At 33.5% G+C, this 20,042-nt stretch overlaps 2 protein-coding genes across 3 annotated transcripts in view; one reads left to right on the top strand and one right to left on the bottom strand.

The window, feature by feature from the left end:
• Nucleotides 1-13,685, top strand: part of LOC128188826 (calbindin-32-like) — a 32,481-nt gene extending 18,796 nt beyond the window's left edge. Inside the window, exons 7-12 of one of the 2 annotated variants that reach the window (XM_052860105.1) lie at nt 5,112-5,167; nt 6,059-6,104; nt 9,385-9,417; nt 11,611-11,667; nt 11,854-11,925; nt 12,104-13,685. In XM_052860105.1, the coding sequence (XP_052716065.1) occupies nt 5,112-5,167; nt 6,059-6,104; nt 9,385-9,417; nt 11,611-11,667; nt 11,854-11,925; nt 12,104-12,268 (429 nt within the window). In that variant the 3' untranslated portion in view covers nt 12,269-13,685. The remainder of the gene's footprint in view (nt 1-5,111; nt 5,168-6,058; nt 6,105-9,384; nt 9,418-11,610; nt 11,668-11,853; nt 11,926-12,103) is intronic. The other variant, XM_052860106.1, reaches the window with a different exon arrangement.
• Nucleotides 13,686-14,402: 717 nt separating this feature from the next.
• Nucleotides 14,403-16,899, bottom strand: LOC128188827 (fatty acid hydroxylase domain-containing protein 2-like). The gene is made up of 5 exons (XM_052860107.1): nt 16,774-16,899; nt 16,224-16,345; nt 15,457-15,662; nt 14,829-15,101; nt 14,403-14,692 (listed from the first exon to the last, which is right to left on the bottom strand). Exons 1-5 carry the CDS (start codon nt 16,829-16,831, stop codon nt 14,569-14,571), a joined length of 783 nt encoding a protein of 260 aa, XP_052716067.1. The 5' UTR covers nt 16,832-16,899; the 3' UTR covers nt 14,403-14,568.
• Between the last annotated feature and the right edge of the window lie 3,143 nt (nt 16,900-20,042).

Raw genomic sequence — 20,042 nt, 5'->3', positions numbered from 1 at the left:
GTTTACAGTTCATTACATACACAGACACCATGGTATGTTTAACAGCTCATAACATACAAAGACACCATGGTATGTTTAATAGCTCATTACATACACAGACACCGTGGTATGTTTAACAGCTCATTACATACACAGACACCGTGGTATATTTACAACTCATTACATACACAGACACCATGGTATGTTTAATAGCTCATTACATACACAGATACCATGGTATGTTTACAGTTCATTACATACACAGACACCATGGTATGTTTAACAGCTAATTACATACATAGACACCATGGTATGTTTACAACTCATTACATACACAGACACAGTGGTATGTTAAACAACTCATTATATACACAGACAACATGGTATGTTTACAACTCATTACATACACAGACACCATGGTATGTTTAACAGCTCATTACATACAAAGACACAGTGGTATGTTTAACAACTCATTACATACACAGACACCATGGTATGTTTACAACTCATTACATACACAGACACCGTGGTATGTTTAACAACTCATTACATACACAGACACCATGGTATGTTTAAAACTCATTACATACACAGACACCGTGGTATGTTTAACAACTCATTACATACACAGACACCATGGTATGTTTAAAACTCATTACAAACACAGACACCGTGGTATGTTTAACAACTCATTACATACACAGTCACCATGGTATGTTTAACAACTCTTTACATACACAGACACCATGGTATGTTTAACAGATCATTACATAAACAGACACCGTAGTTTGTTTAACAGCTCATTACATACACAGACAGCGTGGTATGTTTAACAGCTCATGACATACACAGACAGCGTAGTATGTTTAACAACTCATTATATACACAGACACCATGGTATGTTTAACAACTCATTACATACACAGACACCATGGTATGTTTAACAACTCATTACATACACAGACATCATGGTATGTTTAACAGCTCATTACATACACAGACACCATGGTATGTTAAACAGCTCATTACATATACAGACACCATGGTATGTTAAACAACTCTTTACATACACAGACACCATGGTATGTTTAACAGCTCATTACATACACAGACACCGTGGTATGTTTAACAATTCATTACATACACAGACACCATGGTATGTTTAACAGCTCATTACATACACAGACACCATGGTATGTTAAACAGCTCATTACATATACAGACACCATGGTATGTTAAACAACTCTTTACATACACAGACACCATGGTATGTTTAACAGCTCATTACATACACAGACACCGTGGTATGTTTAACAATTCATTACATACACAGACACCATGGTATGTTTAACAGCTCATTACATACACAGACACCATGGTATGTTTAACAGCTCATTACATACAAAGACACAGTGGTATGTTTAACAACTCATTACATACACAGTCACCATGTATGTTTAACAGCTCATTACATACAAAGACACAGTGGTATGTTTAACAGCTCATTACATACAAAGACACAGTGGTATGTTTAACAACTCATTACATACACAGACACCAGGGTATGTTTAACAACTCATTACATACACAGTCACCATGGTATGTTTAACAGCTCATTACATACAAAGACACCATGGTATGTTTAATAACTCATTACATACACAGACACCATGGTATGTTTAACAACTCATTACATACACAGTCACCATGGTATGTTTAACAGCTCATTACAAACAAAGACACAGTGGTATGTTTAACAACTCATTACATACACAGACACCATGGTATGTTTACAACTCATTACATACACAGACACCGTGGTATGTTTAACAACTCATTACATACACAGACACCATGGTATGTTTACAACTCATTACAAACACAGACACCGTGGTATGTTTAACAACTCATTACATACACAGTCACCATGGTATGTTTAACAACTCTTTACATACACAGACACCATGGTATGTTTAACAGATCATTACATACACAGACACTGTGGTATGTTTAACAGCTCATTACATACACAGACAGCGTGGTATGTTTAACAGCTCATTACATACACAGACAGCGTAGTATGTTTAACAACTTATTATATACACAGACACCATGACATGTTTAACAACTCATTACATACACAGACACCATGGTATGTTTAACAACTCATTACATACACAGACACCATGGTATGTTTAACAGCTCATTCCATACACAGACACCATGGTATGTTAAACAGCTCATTACATATACAGACACCATGGTATGTTTAACAACTCTTTACATACACAGACACCATGGTATGTTTAACAGCTCATTACATACACAGACACCATGGTATGTTTAACAACTCATTACATACACAGACACCATGGTATGTTTAACAGCTCATTACATATACAGACACCATGGTATGTTTAACAACTCTTTACATACACAGACACCATGGTATGTTTAACAGCTCATTACATACACAGACACCATGGTATGTTTAACAATTCATTACATACACAGACAACATGGTATGTTTAACAGCTCATTACATACACAGACACCATGGTATGTTTAACAGCTCATTACATACACAGACACCATGGTATGTTTAACAACTCATTACATACACAGACACCCTGGTATGTTTACAACTCATTACATACACAGACACCATGGTATGTTTAACAGCTCATGACATACACAGACACCATGGTATGTTAAACAGCTCATTACATACAAAGACACAGTGGTATGTTTAACAACTCATTACATACACAGACACCAAGGTATGTTTACAACTCATTACATACACAGACACCGTGGTATGTTTAACAACTCATTACATACACAGTCACCATGGTATGTTTAACAACTCTTTACATTCACAGACACCATGGTATGTTTAACAACTCATTACATACACAGACACCATGGTATGTTTAACAGCTCATTACATACACAGACACCATGGTATATTTACAACTCATTACATACACAGACACCATGATATGTTTAACAGATCATTACATACACAGACACCGTGGTATGTTTAACAGCTCATTACATACACAGGCACCGTGGTATATTTACAACTCATTACATACACAGACACCATGGTATGTTTAATAGCTCATTACATACACAAATACCATGGTATGTTTACAGTTCATTACATACACAGACACCATGGTATGTTTAACAGCTCATTACATACAAAGACACCATGGTATGTTTAATAGCTCATTACATACACAGACACCGTGGTATGTTTAACAGCTCATTACATACACAGACACCGTGGTATATTTACAACTCATTACATACACAGACACCATGGTATGTTTAATAGCTCATTACATACACAGATACCATGGTATGTTTACAGTTCATTACATACACAGACACCATGGTATGTTTAACAGCTAATTACATACATAGACACCATGGTATGTTTACAACTCATTACATACACAGACACAGTGGTATGTTTAACAACTCATTATATACACAGACAACATGGTATGTTTACAACTCATTACATACATAGACACCGTGGTATGTTTACAACTCATTACATACACAGACACAGTGGTATGTTTAACAACTCATTATATACACAGACAACATGGTATGTTTACAACTCATTACATACACAGACACCATGGTATGTTTAACAGCTCATTACATACAAAGACACCATGGTATGTTTAATAGCTCATTACATACACAGACACCGTGGTATGTGTAACAGCTCATTACATACACAGACACCGTGGTATATTTACAACTCATTACATACACAGACACCATGGTATGTTTAATAGCTCATTACATACACAGATACCATGGTATGTTTACAGTTCATTACATACACAGACACCATGGTATGTTTAACAGCTCATTACATACACAGACACAGTGGTATGTTAAACAACTCATTATATACACAGACAACATGGTATGTTTACAACTCATTACATACACAGACACCATGGTATGTTTAACAGCTCATTACATACAAAGACACAGTGGTATGTTTAACAACTCATTACATACACAGACACCATGGTATGTTTACAACTCATTACATACACAGACACCAGGGTATGTTTACAGCTCATTACAAACACAGACACCATGGTATGTTTAGCAACTCATTACATACACAGACACCATGGTATGTTTAACAGCTCATTACATACAAAGACACAGTGGTATGTTTAACAACTCATTACATACACAGACACCATGGTATGTTTACAACTCATTACATACACAGACACCATGGTATGTTTAACAGCTCATTACATACAAAGACACCATGGTATGTTTAATAGCTCATTACATACACAGACACCGTGGTATGTTTAACAGCTCATTACATACACAGACACCGTGTTATATTTACAACTCATTACATACACAGACACCATGGTATGATTAACAGATCATTACATAGACAGAGACCGTGGTATGTTTAACAGCTCATTACATACACAGTCACCATGGTATGTTTACATCTCAATACATACACAGACACCATGGTATGTTTTACAGTTCATTACATACACAGACACTATGGTATGTTTACAGTTCATTACATACACAGACACCATGGTATGTTTAACAGCTCATTACATACACAGACACCGTGGTATGTTTACAACTCATTAGATGCACAGACACAGTGTAATGTTTAAGAACTCATTACATACAGAGACACCGTGGTATGTTTAACAGCTCATTACATACACAGACAACGTGGTATGTTTACAACTCATTACATACACAGACACCATGGTATGTCTACAGCTCATTACATACACAGACACCATGGTATGTTTAACAACTCATTACATACACAGTCACCGTCGTATGTTTACAGCGCATTACATACACAGACACCGTGGTATGTTTAAAACTAATTACATACACAGACACCATGGTATGTTTAGCTTATGGACCAACATGTGTAGGCAATCTACTTATGTCAATTTTTTTAGAAAGAAAACTAACATTAATGTCTATAGCTAGTACTGATCAACCAACATATACTTGATAAATGCCATGGCATAAACTTTAGACATGTACATAATCGTGTAAAGTAAATGAAATTGAAAACATATCTCTCTTTGTAGCTACAACTTTTTGACAGAAATAAAGATGGGAAATTACAACTGAGTGAAATGGCAAAGTAAGATTACCAACTGTAACTGTAATATATTATATTATTGAAAATCTGGTACAGTAATGGTTTTGTTTGCTATGGATCCATTTAAAGATTACCTTTTATTAATGTAAACTGAATTGAAGTTACTTATCTGTATGTTAAAAAAAAGTGGCAATCATTTTTAATAGCCATAAGATCATGACACTTTGGAATTACAATGATACAAGTATACCATAAAAATATAATTATATGTTGTTCTAGTTTTCAAGTAAATACAGTATGATAAATGAATGTGAGGAACCTATTTCTAAATCTGTTATAGGATGATGATTTTTAAGTTATTGTCCATAAGTGTACCAGTCAAATTATACAGCCTTCCACCTCCCCTATCCCAATGGTTATTCGATGTTTGCTCATAAATTTTACAGCAAGGCGCTCAAAGATAGCAATGAATAGAATTTTTAAATATAAACTCAAGTTTACTATTGGCTAACAATAGTCTTTTAAACTGTTCGAGTCTTTATACGTCATAATTGATGGGTCACTAAAATTAGTGCAATTAATTTATTCAAAGAATAATTGTATCGTTCTAAATCAAATACACATGTACACTGCAAATATAACTTTGTACTCAGAAGTTTTACATTAGAGCCAAAGTGCAACAGAATGTGATTTTACGTTGTACAGTTTGGCAGTATTAGGGACCTAATAGTTTCTAGACAGTATGGTGTAAGGAAGTTAAATATGAATGGTAGAGTTTTCTGCGACATTATCGATTAATGACAATTAGATTCAGATTACGTCCATCACAATGCTTTTGATAGGTCAATTGGTCTGGAGGACAGGCGTAGATTGTTTTAGATTACTGTCAGGCAAAATACTTTCTGTAGTAAAATATCTAATGCTACATTTCAGGCTTCTTCCAGTGAAAGAGAATTTCTTGTGTCGCCCAGTATTCAAGGTATTTGAATATCTTGTATTTCAAATAAATCAATGTTGTCTAGTTGAAATACGCAGGGAGATATTTCATTGACATTAAATGTAAAAGAATATGCCGGGATAATGATAAAGGCAACATCATAGCATACAAAGGCAACTGCACTGAACGGTTCAAAAGATGTAATTTACGTAGTGGCAACATCATTAACTTGCTGACACATTTTTGCTGTACTGCAATATATGTATCTTCTTTTTCATACTTTTTCTCTTAGACTTAAATGCTTTTCAAACACTTTCACGCTGAAAGTTTTTCTTGTCTTGTTTTGTTAACTTCTATAAAATAGCAAACAAAATGTATAACTATGAATGTATACAAATACACTATTTTTTCTTTGTAGTACACGCAATACTAAATATACAATAATTATACCCCCGCTCCGAAGGAGAGGGGGTATACTGTTTTACCCTTGTGTGTCTGTCTGTCTGTCTGTCCGTCCGTAACAAAAACTTCTGTCGCATTTATCTCAGCAACTATTTATCGCAGATGCTTGAAATTTTTACACACTGTTTGTTAAGGCATGCCATATCGTGGGATATATTTGTGTACCAATCAGACGTCAACTTCCTGTTAAATGACGACTTTGTTTATTTTTTAACCAAAATTTTCAAACAAATTTTCGTTAAAGATTTCTCAGCAACTATTTATCGCAGATGCTTGAAATTTTTACACAATATTTGTAAAGGCATGCCATATCGTGGGATATATAGAGGATATCTATATTGTGTGATTTTATATTTGCTTTATCCAACGAGTTGAAATGGTGTATATATTCGCGAGGCTTGCCGAGCGAATATAACCATTTCAACGAGTTGGATAAAGCAAATATAAAATCACACAATTATAGATGTTCTATTTATCTCATACAATTTGATTTATATTATGAAGCTTTTGAGACAGTCCCTTGTGTGACCCAAATTGTTGTTTTTTTTCAAGATGCAACGTTGTGTTATGCGGCTGTTGTGACCTTGCGCAATACAATTTAGTACGTCATTCCTGAGATAAATCTTACTGTTTAAATGTAAAGTTTCACTGAAATAAACCTTAAAATAATTTTTTAGCTCTAGATAATTTTTCTTAGAGCTTTTTCACTTGATTAAATGGAAATTCCGATTAGAAGACTTGAATAATCAGTTTTGTTGACATAGGCCTACAGTGATACACAAAGTTGCGAATGCTCGTTAGTTTGAATTGACTCGAACGAGGAACAGTTGTTGATGCATGATGTTTAATAACACAAACACTAGGCTAGCCTTATGATTCAAAATTGAAAATAGTGAATAAGGATGCTTACTGGTGGTGGAATAAAAGTCTCATGAAACATTATTTCGGTAAGTTCTTGTTTATAAACACAACCAGAGCGCTCCGTTTTCATCGCGTCGTCAGGATGAACTCTTGATAGTTAATGTAATTTGTAGTTTTATAAACTTCACAAAGCAAATTGAAAGTTGGAAGTGGGCTAAATTTATCAAAAATCTTGACAAACAAGAAAAAAGGGTCTTGTGGTTACGGTTATGAATAACAAAAAAAGGTGGGGGGGGGGGGGGCTAACTATCCCCCCCCCCCCACCTCACAATAGCCCCCTGGTTCCGACGCCTGTGCTACGCAGTTATGTGTTTTCCTTCATATTTGTAATTTAAATCTTTGACAAAATCAATTCTATATTAATTTTTGTAGTAGATATAGTTATATTGAAAGTACTAGCAAATCTTCGAAAATAGGTCACTGAAGCGTTGAAGCGAGGGGCTGTGTCAAAAGTAGTTCCGACCGGAAGTATTTGATATAGCATCACCCGTGTGATATAGCAAAGGTTTATCACACGGGTAATATACACCACACGTATGAGATAAATTTTTGTACCAATCAGACGTCATCTTCCTGTTAAATGACGACTTTGTTTATTTTTAGCAAAAATTTTCAAACAAAATTTCTGTCGCATTTATCTCAGCAACTATTTATCGCAGATGCTTGAAATTTTTACACACTGTTTGTTAAGGCATGCCATATCGTGGGATATATTTGTGTAGCAATCGGACGTCAACTTCCTGTTAAATAACGACTTTGCTTATTTTTTAACCAAAATTTTCAAACAAATTTTCGTTAAAGATTTCTCAGCAACTGTTTATTGCATATGCTTGAAATTTTTTCACAGTATTTGTATAGGCATGCTATATCGTGGGATGTATTTTTGTACCAATCGAACGTCATCTTCCTGTTTAATGAGTACTTTGTTTATTTTTAGCAAAAATTTTCAAACAAATTTTTGTCAAAGAATTCTCAGCAACTGTTTATCGCAGATGCTTGAAATTTTATCATACTATTTGTTTTGGCATGCCATATTGTGGGATATAATTTTGTATCAATCGGACGTCAACTTCCTGTTAAATAATGACTTTGTTTATTTTTAGCCAAAATTTTCAAACAAATATTCGTCAAAGATTTCTCAGCAGCTATTTATCGCAGATGCTTGAAATTTTACACAGTGTTTGTTATGGCATGCCATATCGTGGGATATATTTTTGTACCAACCGGACGTCAACTTCCTGTTAAATGAGTTCTTTGTTTTTTTTAGCCAAAATTTTCAAACAAATTTTCGTCAAAGATTTCTCAGCAGCTATTTATCCCAGATGCTTGAAATTTTAACACACTAATTGTTTAGGCATGCCATATTGTGGAATATATTTCTGTACCAATCGGATGCCAGCTTTTTGATATATGTTGACTTTGCTTATTTTGCATATTCACATCAGAGCGGGGGTATCACTAGTGAGTATTGACTCACAGATATCTTGTTGTATATACTTGTACATGTAAATTATACTAGAACTATCTATGAAATACATGCATGTACATAATACTAAATATAAGCACAAGAGCCCCTGTGAAATATGCGCATAAAAATTGTAGCGAACTTCTCAAATATTGCAAATACCGTCAAATATTCTTTTGTAAAAGACGACAAGTAAACAGGTAAATTGACTTTTTATAAACAGCATTCATTTAAAATTTCGTTAGAAAATATTAATATCTATCAAAAAATGGTATCAAACGGAGTCCTTTCTTGCAAATCATTTCCTGAGAGATAATCTACATCCATCATTCTCACAACACAAAAATTCCAACAAGTACATAGACGATGCTTGTAACTAAAGATAGAACAATGTGGCCACTCACACGTTACCTTACACCATATCTCACCCGTTTCTTGATAAAACGTCAATTTGTTACATGCCACTCTTTTCAGAGACAGTTCAGAAAGAACAGTTCTGTGTCTGGTGTAAGTCTTTGTATCTCTTTACCTACCGTTCCTTCATCTTTTTACCTACCGTTCCTCCATCCTCACCCTCTGCAGTTATTGCATTGCTTCTCATCACGTTCGCCACGGGAAATCAATCGGTTCGGTTTTATAACGGACAACAAACGTAGGATGATCAGTATATAATTTCCTCGTAGAATTTTTTTTTTATATATTATAAACCTTGAAAAATGATATATATATATATATATTATATATATTTTATATATTATATTAAAATCATAATCAAATGGTACTTGGAAATGTTGCTGAAGAATGATAAATTGCTATTCTATTCTAGACTTTCCAAAACCACCAAGTGAAAAAAATCTGGCAATCGGTTTTTTTGGAACGCAGTTCGCAATTGAATAGTGAACTGCGTTCTAGAACGCAGTTCGCAATTCAAAATTTAGAATTCATATTTGGAACGCAGTTCATTTTTCAATTGCGAAAGATCTAAAATCTAAAAAACTAGAGAAGACCACTTCACCAAATTTTCACGGCGGCAGTGGTATACCACCAGTAAATGCCTCTGAAAATTTCAGGCCCCAAAATGAATTTTAAATTTTGAATTGTGAACTGCGCTCTAGAACGCAGTTCACTATTCAATTGCATATAAGCCCGATTCTCAAAAACTAGAGCTAACTGCATCACCATATTTCACAGTAGTAGTGATATACCACTAGTAGATGCCCCTGACAATTTGGAATTGCGAACTGCGTTCTAGAACGCAGTTCATTTTTCAATTGCGAAAGAGCCAAAATTTCAAAAACTAGAGAAGACCACTTCACCAAATTTTCACGGTGGCAGTTGTATACTACCATTAAATCAATCTCTCACCAGAGGGCGTATTACGCTGCGCTACAACACCTCTGTTAACGTCTAAATGCCAAGAATCTTGGCAAAACCCATTCTCAATCATGATATTATAAATTATAGTTTTATATGTATTCAGTCTACATTTCAATGTTAAAGCCTCGCTAAAAATATTGAAATAAAAAGATTTTTATTGGTAAATCACGGTTACAAACAAAGAACTATTTCTCGGAGTAATACTCCATAACCAATGTTTTCGTGGCACTACTTTTTAGACGTTAACAGAGGTATAAGTGGAGCGAAGCAGGAACGATAACTCTGGGTAGAGATTGCCATTAAATGCCCCTGAAAATTTCGAGCTCCAAATATGAATTTAAAATTTTGAATTGCGAACTGCATTCTAGAACGCAGTTCACTATTCAATTGCATATAAGCCCGATTCTCAAAATCTATAGATAACTGCATCACCATATTTTCACAGTAGTAGTGATATACCACTAGTAGATGCCCCTGAAAATTTGGGGCCCCAAATATGAATTCTAAATTTTGAATTGCGAACTGCGTTCTAGAACGCAGTTCACTATTCAATTGGAACTGCGAATTGCGTTCCAAAAACCGATTGCCAAAAAAATTTCGATATGCTGGTTTCGATAACACATGTACTAATTTGATAAGCTAATCATATATTTTCAAAATTTTTGTTTGTTATGACTTATATATATTTACAATTTTCATCAATTATAGTAATATTTCTCAAATAGTATTTCTCAAACCTTATTATATTTGGAGTCATTTTTATCACTTAGAATTGATTGGCCTTTTCATTTTACAATACGTCTTATAAAAAAAAAAAAAAACAAAAAAAACCCTTCAGCCTAGATGCATACTAATATCAATTGTCGTTATTGGGTACACTGGCAACCGTGAAACTTGGAATGTTTCCTCTTGCGAACGAGATGACTTTTTTTCATTCGCATAAATTACTAAGGCAAACACATCACTCTGCACAAAACCCATTTTAGAATAAAATATTTTTATATCCATGTATCTTAAAATATATATTAATTATTATTTCATATTTTGAAGTTTTTTTCCTACTCACCCTTTTTGATATTTTTTGGGCAAAGTTTACAATTTTTTCGTGACCTTTTGTGGGGTTAAATCTGGCGCCTGTTATTGGTATGGACGCTGTGTGATGCCAGATCAAAGAAATGTGTATATTACTGGACAAACTATTGCTATCAACTCTGTGTGTTATGAAACTGCATTTTGGTTTTTAATCAAAACTTGGTCGTCTATTCTACTGAATTGACGGCGATGTTGACAGAGATACATGTATTGTATTATGATATTTTGCAGAGTGCAAGCAAGCTGACAAAAGATGACATTGATAAAGTATTCCGTCTGTACGATAGAGTAAGTCGATTTTTTAAAATCAATTTAACCTGGGCTTTTTCTCACGCTTACATTGGCTAAGATGTAGTCAAATTTAGAAATATATTTAGCACCCGAATTTGTTTTTTAAAAGACCAAGTATTGTACATGTACTTAAATACTTCAATCCTTGCAATTATTTGAGTTTGTTTTTTTATACAACAACAGGATAATAGTCATTTTATTGAAAACGAAGAACTAAACGGATTTCTGAAGGATCTAATGGACCTCGTGGAAGAAGTAAGAAACAGTGCTCTTATGTCTCTAAGCGTGAACACGTTTGTAATATTATGGTAGACACCTCCAGTCACCCGCCATTACATACCATTCCTCGTGAAACAATTTTATAGCTGATGTTTGAATTACACCTAAATTGTACCTAAATCACATGTTTACCTGACCTGTCTTTTTTTCAAAGGACTATGACGAAGCAGACCTGATCCAGTGCAGAGAAGCATTGTTAAGGGACTGTGACCAAAACCATGACGGCAAAATCGACTACAACGAACTCCGCATGCTGCTGATGTCCTATAACCAGGTCTCAATCGATAACCCAGGTTTCGAGCAGGAAGACTCTTCCTAGGTTACATAGGCTGATTTGTATCCTATAGGACTGTAGTTATTTATATATCCCTCATAACGTATTGGAGGTTTGGGTCTCTTAAAATTCCGCTGATATATTGTTATTGATTTTGTATTTTGACATCTTTGGTGTTTTAACGTGTATTTCTATTGTATTTTAACTGTATGTATACATGTAGGACCAAAACTGCATTAAAGATTTTCAAATATTTAACTTATTGTAAGCAAACGCTTTCAATGTGATGTTATTAATCAAAATATTGATCGTAAGGCTTGTTACTATGTCATCATTTGAAATACTCTGTACATGGAACTGCTGCATGGTCACTGCATCATAGTTTGTTACAAATTCTAGCCCGCCAAGCTGTGTAACAAAAGAGACCGTCATCAAAAGTAGTGTTTAAACAGAGAACATTTTAACACTGATCAAAGATGTCAATAATAGTAAAGAATTTACCTAGTGTTATTTTGGGTTTATTGCACTAGTAATTTAACTCGTATGTATGCTAGTACCTTTTGCATGTTTATAAGTATAGACTAATGTATCGATTAGAATTGAAGATGTATATATTTCATTTTGTTGTTTGGAAGTTGTACGCACAAAATGTGTTAAGAATAATGTAATCTCATTAAACAGACCGTTTGAAGTAATGAATTATGTGCATTAATACCAAGTAAGTAGCTTTGATTGTTACGAGATATTTCTTTGTTAATGACTATATGCCAATGTATGATGGTGTTGTCAATAATAAAACGATATGATAATTAAAGCTTAGCCAAAATGATTAGATAATTATATAGTTGTGTTTGAAAACAATATAACCCGATTTTAATTATAGCTTAAACATCTACATGTACTTTTTAATTCCATGAAAAGTATTGATTTACTTTACAGTATTTCATTTCTATTTCAGTTTCCTTAGTTGTTGTAGTACTATCATGTAGTACTATACACGTATTTTATTTCTTGGTACTTGCCAACACTCCCACAACGATATTGAAAAGTAATCGTTTCACCTTTTTAATTTTTTTTATTGTGTAAATATCAAAATACGACTTGATATTAAGTTTAGATAAAATAGAATAGTAAACTGTCTTATTTTCTATTTTTAAAAATACGAAATACTCATTTGTTCATGTCATTTATAAAACTAATAGCAAAGTCGCATTGATGTTACAATGTAACTCGGGTTGCTTTTAATTGTCGTTTCTTTAATATTTTCTTGATATTTTTGGTAAAGCTATTGTGTATTATTGTAGTTTTCTGAATTTGTCATAGTTCAACTAAAACAAATTTTTTGTAGATAGCAAATTTGTTATCTACGATGTGATGGCAAATATTGTTTTGCATATCGTTTATTTTGTAGTTTTTTGTGGTAATTTTTTGAAAGATTAATAAACATGCTCTCTTACATGTACATCTAATGTTATAGATTTTCTTGGGCTTATATTGTATCCCGGCGGCGAGTTTCTTTTAAACCTTAATCCCTTCGTCGTGTATTTTGTATCGCGAACTTTGTATTATTTGCTGACATTATAAACATGAATACCTAGCTGAAATTTATGGATTAGAGAAGGGAATTTTAGTCGTTATGCTAATTATACCCAGCAATGAACTACACAGGCAAAGAGTATACAGTTTATCCCCAAATGGATTGGGTCTATGCCACTGATTTCCATTTTGTTAAGCTTGTGGTTCCACTATGTCATGCGGCTCTACTGTCTCTCCTTCGTCCGTCCATCACTTAATTGTCCGGTCCATATTCTTAACCAATCTGACTCATACTATACCTATAGGGTACGTATACTTTTAAGTAAAGGGTGTGAATTGGTCTTCAACATAAAGTTTCTAAGTCAAATGGCGAGGTTATAATAGACATGTGTAGAAATCTGAATATTTGTATACCCCTTTTCTCCCCTAAATCCAACCTGACGCATGCTTCATCCAAATTATACCGTTTTAGTGTAAACGGTGTTCAGTGACTAATTGATTTTTAACGAAATCTTTAGATTCAAAACCATAGCACACGTCTACTAAAAAAAATGGTCATAGTATGGACAAAATATTCTCTCCTCCAGCCTTAACTGGCTCATAAAGCGTGCGGGAAAATGGCTGAAAAAGATTTGTTTTCATATCTGGTAAATAAACATGCATTTATTAATACTATCTTCAATTCAAGGCTCATTGTTCCGTCCCTAAAATTTATGAAGACAATTCTCTAGTATTGACAATGTAAAATGTTTCCATAAGTGACAAATTCAGTGTTAGAATAGAACCTTGCATAGGAATGGGGACTGGGTCTAGGTGAGTGCCTTCGCAGAAAAAATTAGTCGATGTTTCTTGAATCTTGAACTTTCCCGAAAAACTTTGTCTGTATCGTGCAATCTGTCCAAAACACCGAGTACTCCATAGTTACCCGTGAATCTACAACAAAAGTAACCATGTATATATTTAGTCAATCTTATTCATTTCCGGTAATTGTTGGAAACCGTGACATATCGTTTGCAAAACATACTTTATTAACGCAGTGGTCATTGCGAATTTTATAAAATTATCTTACTTCAGGTGATGAAAGTCGTGAAACTCCGGTGATGGTAACAGTGGTAGATGGTAGCCACTATGGTGAATAATAGTAACACTAAATGCGATCGCAAACCACCACAAGGTTGTCACGAGGTTACTTCCAAAAATCAACGGTCCGCATAAAAACGGAATCAGGTTGGACAGTAGCATTTCTACAGGATGGGCGTACACTGCGGTCAGTCCTATTGGCGCCGTCCATTCGTGGTGTTTTTTGTGTATCCGTTTATATAAAAACGAGGTGTGTAGAAGCCTAAAAAATTAAGCATTTTGAGGACATGAAACAAATAGCGAACTATTCTTATCTACTGCGCTGGAAATTTCGGAAAGTTGCAGCAGTCCTTTGGCAAAATTCTAAATGTTGCCAACATTGGGGGATATTAATTAAAACATTTCCAATAAAATTACTTTGTATATAAACAGAAATCTAATGTTCACGTTTTTTCAGCATTATTTCTATAAAGTATACATCTATTTGACAATATTTACAGCTACTTAAAATACGTAATGTACCAAAACAGGTCTACGTTTTAAAAAAAAACATGAATATAGTTAAAGTTTAACATTTCGGAAAAGTGTTCATCTAATAAATGAATGTATGATCAAACCTGTGAGCGTAGTAAAAACCAATTTCTTCAATCATCATAAATCCAAGCATATGGACGAGGAATACTGTAGTCGATGGAGGCGTGAACGAGAGATCGGAACCCCGCCATTTTAACAACAAATAAAACACTACTGCTCCCGGAAGTAGAACTACGGTGCTATTCACCAGGATGTTGTTTATCAGACTCCAAAGTCGGCTCTTCTCTATCTGATGAAAAATTTAATTAATATTTATATCTTTTTGTATATCTTAGGTTTCTAGGAAGTATGGGACACGTGACTTCGAGTTGTGACTATTTAACTATATAATTATATATTTTTTACATTTACTATCACACTTTTATTGTCTAATAATGCGATAGATATACGCATTGGCTACTGATCTAAAAGTCATGTGTTAGGGAAAATTTGAAATATATGGGGAAATATTGCATAATTTGAAATTTGTAAAAATTGATATTTTTGATTATGATGTTCTTTTATTCAGATCGAACAAGAAACATTCCTTTTTACGCAGCGGCATAAACAATTGAGAAAAAACACCAGAATGGTGTTAGGCATGCGAGGATAAAAAAAAAATGGAGGGGGGGGGGGGTGGGTCCTACGGTTATTTGAGTTTGCGAGGGGAGGCATATTTTTGGTATTAATTTTAAATGTTTAAAGAAATTTGAATATTGCAGGGGGGGGGGGGGGGGTCTGGACCTCCCTGGCCCTCTCTAGAATATAAGAATTTTACGAAGTACAAAAAAAGTATGATAGAAAACCAAACCATAAGATTTTTGCCCTTTTGTATTTTGTATTTTAGGACCCATCTTGGTCTGTGATAGATGTCCACCAGAAGAAACCCGCCCCCGACGATCGTCAGGACAGACAGATACACGGAGAAAGTGGCTGAAAAAGACAGACATATACACAGAGAAAGTGGCTGAAAAAGACAAACAGGATTATCAATAATAATATAATGTCAGTTTAACAAGAGCAAGTGCTCGCAAAACATGGTGTATATATAGGAGATACTTATCCTCATTCCTCTTTTAAAATACGATAGGCATGTTGCATGTATTGCGATCTATGTATAACATTTTTTACTGAAGAAGATCATCAAGTTAATTTTTTTAAAGAATAAATAAACTGTAAACTGTATACATATTTTAGGTCTTTCTGGGGTTGCATTTAATCTTGAGAAATTAATTACCTCTGGCTTAGTAGTTTTACGCCAGATAATAGCTTTAAATAACATTGTACCGTCATTCTTACATGTGCATGTAACATAACACTTAGGTAATATTTGTTAAAACAACTGATTAAAATGTACTCACTCCACACAACTCGAAAGAGCTCCTGTAAATTTAGGGACTGCAGTAAAGTCCCCTCCATTGTTACTTAGTCATCATATGTAGAATAAACAAACCCGAGATACATCATGACATAGATAGATGTCTTTATTTGGACAGCCTAATCAGATAACAATACTATGTAGTTACATGTATCTGTACTTTCGTTAAACTTAAGTAAATATACAGTATTAAATAAGGCATGAAATACCTTTAAGGAGGCTGTGTGGTCAACAAATTGCCCATCAGTTGCAGGGTCGGAATTTTTTAAACCGCTTTCATGGGTTATTTAATTAAGTTATTTAACAAGATTTTTGAAACTGGAATTATACCTTCACAGTGGATACATGGAAACATTATCCCAATTTATAAAAATAAAGGTAACAATACTGATCCATCAAACTATAGACCAATCACACTTATAAGCTGTCTTGGGAAATTATTTACTTCTATCATCAATGAAAGATTGACTGAGTATGCAAATAGAGTAGAACTTATTTTAGAAAATCAAGCTGGGTTTCGTAAAGATTACTCGACTATTGATCACATTTTTTCGTTATATTCTCTGATAGAATTATCAAAGACATTTAAAATAAAATTATTTTGTGCTTTTATAGATTTTGAAAAGGCTTTTGATTCTGTTTGGCGAGTTGGTCTATGGAACACAATTTTGTTGAACAATATTGATGGCAAGTGTTTTAATGTTATTACAAATATGTATAAGGGAATTAAATCTTGTGTAACTGTCAAGGGTTTAACCTCTGATATGTTTCCATGTACAGTGGGTGTTAGACAAGGTGAAAATTTGTCACCTTTTTTATTTGCACTCTATCTTAACGATTTAGAAGAATTTTTATCAACATATGATGTAGAGGGTTTGACATCACTATCATACCAATTAGAAAACAAATGTAATTTATATCTTAGACTTTTTGTATTATTATATGCAGATGATACAATACTATTATCTGAATCTCCTGATGATCTTCAACATCAACTTGATGTTTTTCAAAGATATTGTAAAAACTGGCATCTCAAAGTTAATAGTGATAAAACAAAAATTGTCAGTTTTAATAAAGGTAGATCACGTGTAGATTATTCATTTAAGTATGGAGAAATTAGTTTAGAAATTGTAGATAATTTTAAATACCTTGGAGTACATTTTTGTAAAAATGGATCATTTAATCTCAATGTGAAAGAACTTTGTGAAAAAGCTACTAGAGCTATGTATAGTGTAATAGCCAAATGTAGAAAACACAATATGTCAATCGATTGTAAATTAGATATGTTTGACAAAATTGTGAAACCTATTTTACTATATGGATGTGAAGTTTGGGGATTTGGTAATATAGCACTTGTTGAAAAGTTACATCTGAAATTTTGTAAACATATCTTAAACCTAAAGTCTTCAACACCAAATTATATGGTTTATGGGGAACTTGGACGATACCCACTTATAATTAATGTTAAAGTCCGCATGATAGCATTTTTGAGTAAACTTGTATTTTCACAAAATAATAAAGTTGCGTCAAATCTACAATATGCAATGGGTAAAATGAACAGACCCTGGTTTAAATTTATTGTTGAAATATTGAATGATTGTGGTCTATCTATTATTTTGTATCAACAAAATGTAAATATCCAGTGGCTTAAGAAAACAGTTTTTCATATACTTCTAAACCAATTCAAGCAGTCATGGAATAATGAAATGTATAATTCATCAAAAGGTATTAACTATAGAATTTTTAAAACTACATTATCTTTGGAAAAATACTTATTGGATCTGCCATACAAATATCAGAAATCTTTTTGTATGTTTAGAACAAGTAATGCTAAATTGCCTATAGAACGAGGTAGATGGTATGATATACCTCGTGAAAACCGTATATGTACCATATGTAACTGTATTGAGATAGGAGATGAATTTCATTATTTATTTCATTGTACAGATGTAACAATTAAAGATAAGAGATTTTTATACATACCTTCATACTTCTACACACAACCAAATGTTTACAAATTTCAACAACTCTTTAATACTAGGACACAGACCACAATTATTTTTCCGTCTTATTCCTTTATACAAAAATAAATCATATAAAAAATTCCACCGGCTCAAATGAGTTCAAATACAGCATACCAATAGAATGACACTAGTCCAACAACATATCCAAACTGCAGGAAAATCAATCGAGAGGGGACTGAGATATGGCCCCTAAAATAACCCCTACCATGAAAAATTCACTTTCACTTTGGAATGTGTGTAAACATTGGCCTCCTCACACCCTTTCTATTGCGCCTGTAAAGATAATTTTTCAAAAATTTTTCCTGTCTGTATTTTTTTTCAAACCTTCTTCTTTCCATCCATGCCATAAAAGGAACCAAATTCGACCATTTAGTACCCCTAGGAATTTTTGAAATAATACATACATTTTTAGAATGGAACTACTTGCGTGATCAATGAGCACGGGGTAAAAATAGTGGTATGTGACCTAATAATTACACAATTCTTCTTTGATTTTGATGAAACTTGGTAGGTAGACACTTATACCCATAATACACCTCCCTGGGAAATTTGGCGGGAATTGTGTATTCCGCATCAGAGTTATAGGCCTTTGAAATATGGTCCAGGAAGGCTGAAATAACATGCAAAATCTAGCACGTTACACACAATATTCAAATTTCAAGAGCTACATTTAACATTAATTACTTGTCAAAAGTTTCATTAATCTATTACATTTATTAACCTAACATGTCTACATGATGATGCTAATAATGATTTAATTCTTTTACACCTGGAACTATTTTTTTGGAAATTTTTGAAAAAAATACCCCAAATATGGCTAAATTTTTCAGAAAATGCCAAAAATGAAACATTTAATCACATGCTATGAGCTTGAAAAAATATCTAAAATATTCTGCATTTAGTTTGCTATAGAAATCAGGTATTTTGATAAATATACAGTGGCTAATCCGTTTACATTAAGCAGATAATCACATAGAACCATTCACACATTTTCAGGAAATGGCACTTGCTGACCAATGTAGATTAACTCAGAGTACACAGGGCTGATATGGATAGGCATAAAATGCCTTTTGAAACAAAACTAACAATTTAGAAGAATTTAGAATGAATTCTATTTGTCCATTCATTACATATACACTGAATAAATTACTTAAATGTACCCTAATTCATAAGGAGCCTTGGTTCATGAAAACTGTACTCTTAAAACAAAGGGAGATAACTCTACACA

The sequence above is a fragment of the Crassostrea angulata genome, chromosome 6 (assembly GCF_025612915.1).
Source record: "Crassostrea angulata isolate pt1a10 chromosome 6, ASM2561291v2, whole genome shotgun sequence".
NCBI lineage: Eukaryota > Metazoa > Mollusca > Bivalvia > Ostreida > Ostreidae > Magallana > Magallana angulata.
Note: the sequence above shows the minus strand (reverse complement) of the source record. Positions and strands in the feature narration are given on the sequence as shown.

What these genes read in the sequence shown, in the direction of transcription:
- LOC128188827 (XM_052860107.1), bottom strand. Translation starts at nt 16,831, where the DNA reads ATGGAGGGGACTTTACTGCAGTCCCTAAATTTACAGGAGCTCTTTCGA. An exon ending in AAAAGGGCAAAAATCTTATG is followed by an intron (nt 15,663 to 16,223) that starts GTTTGGTTTTCT and finishes ATTTTTCATCAG; the next exon opens with ATAGAGAAGAGCCGACTTTG. An exon ending in CACGACTTTCATCACCTGAA is followed by an intron (nt 14,693 to 14,828) that starts GTAAGATAATTT and finishes CTTTTGTTGTAG; the next exon opens with ATTCACGGGTAACTATGGAG.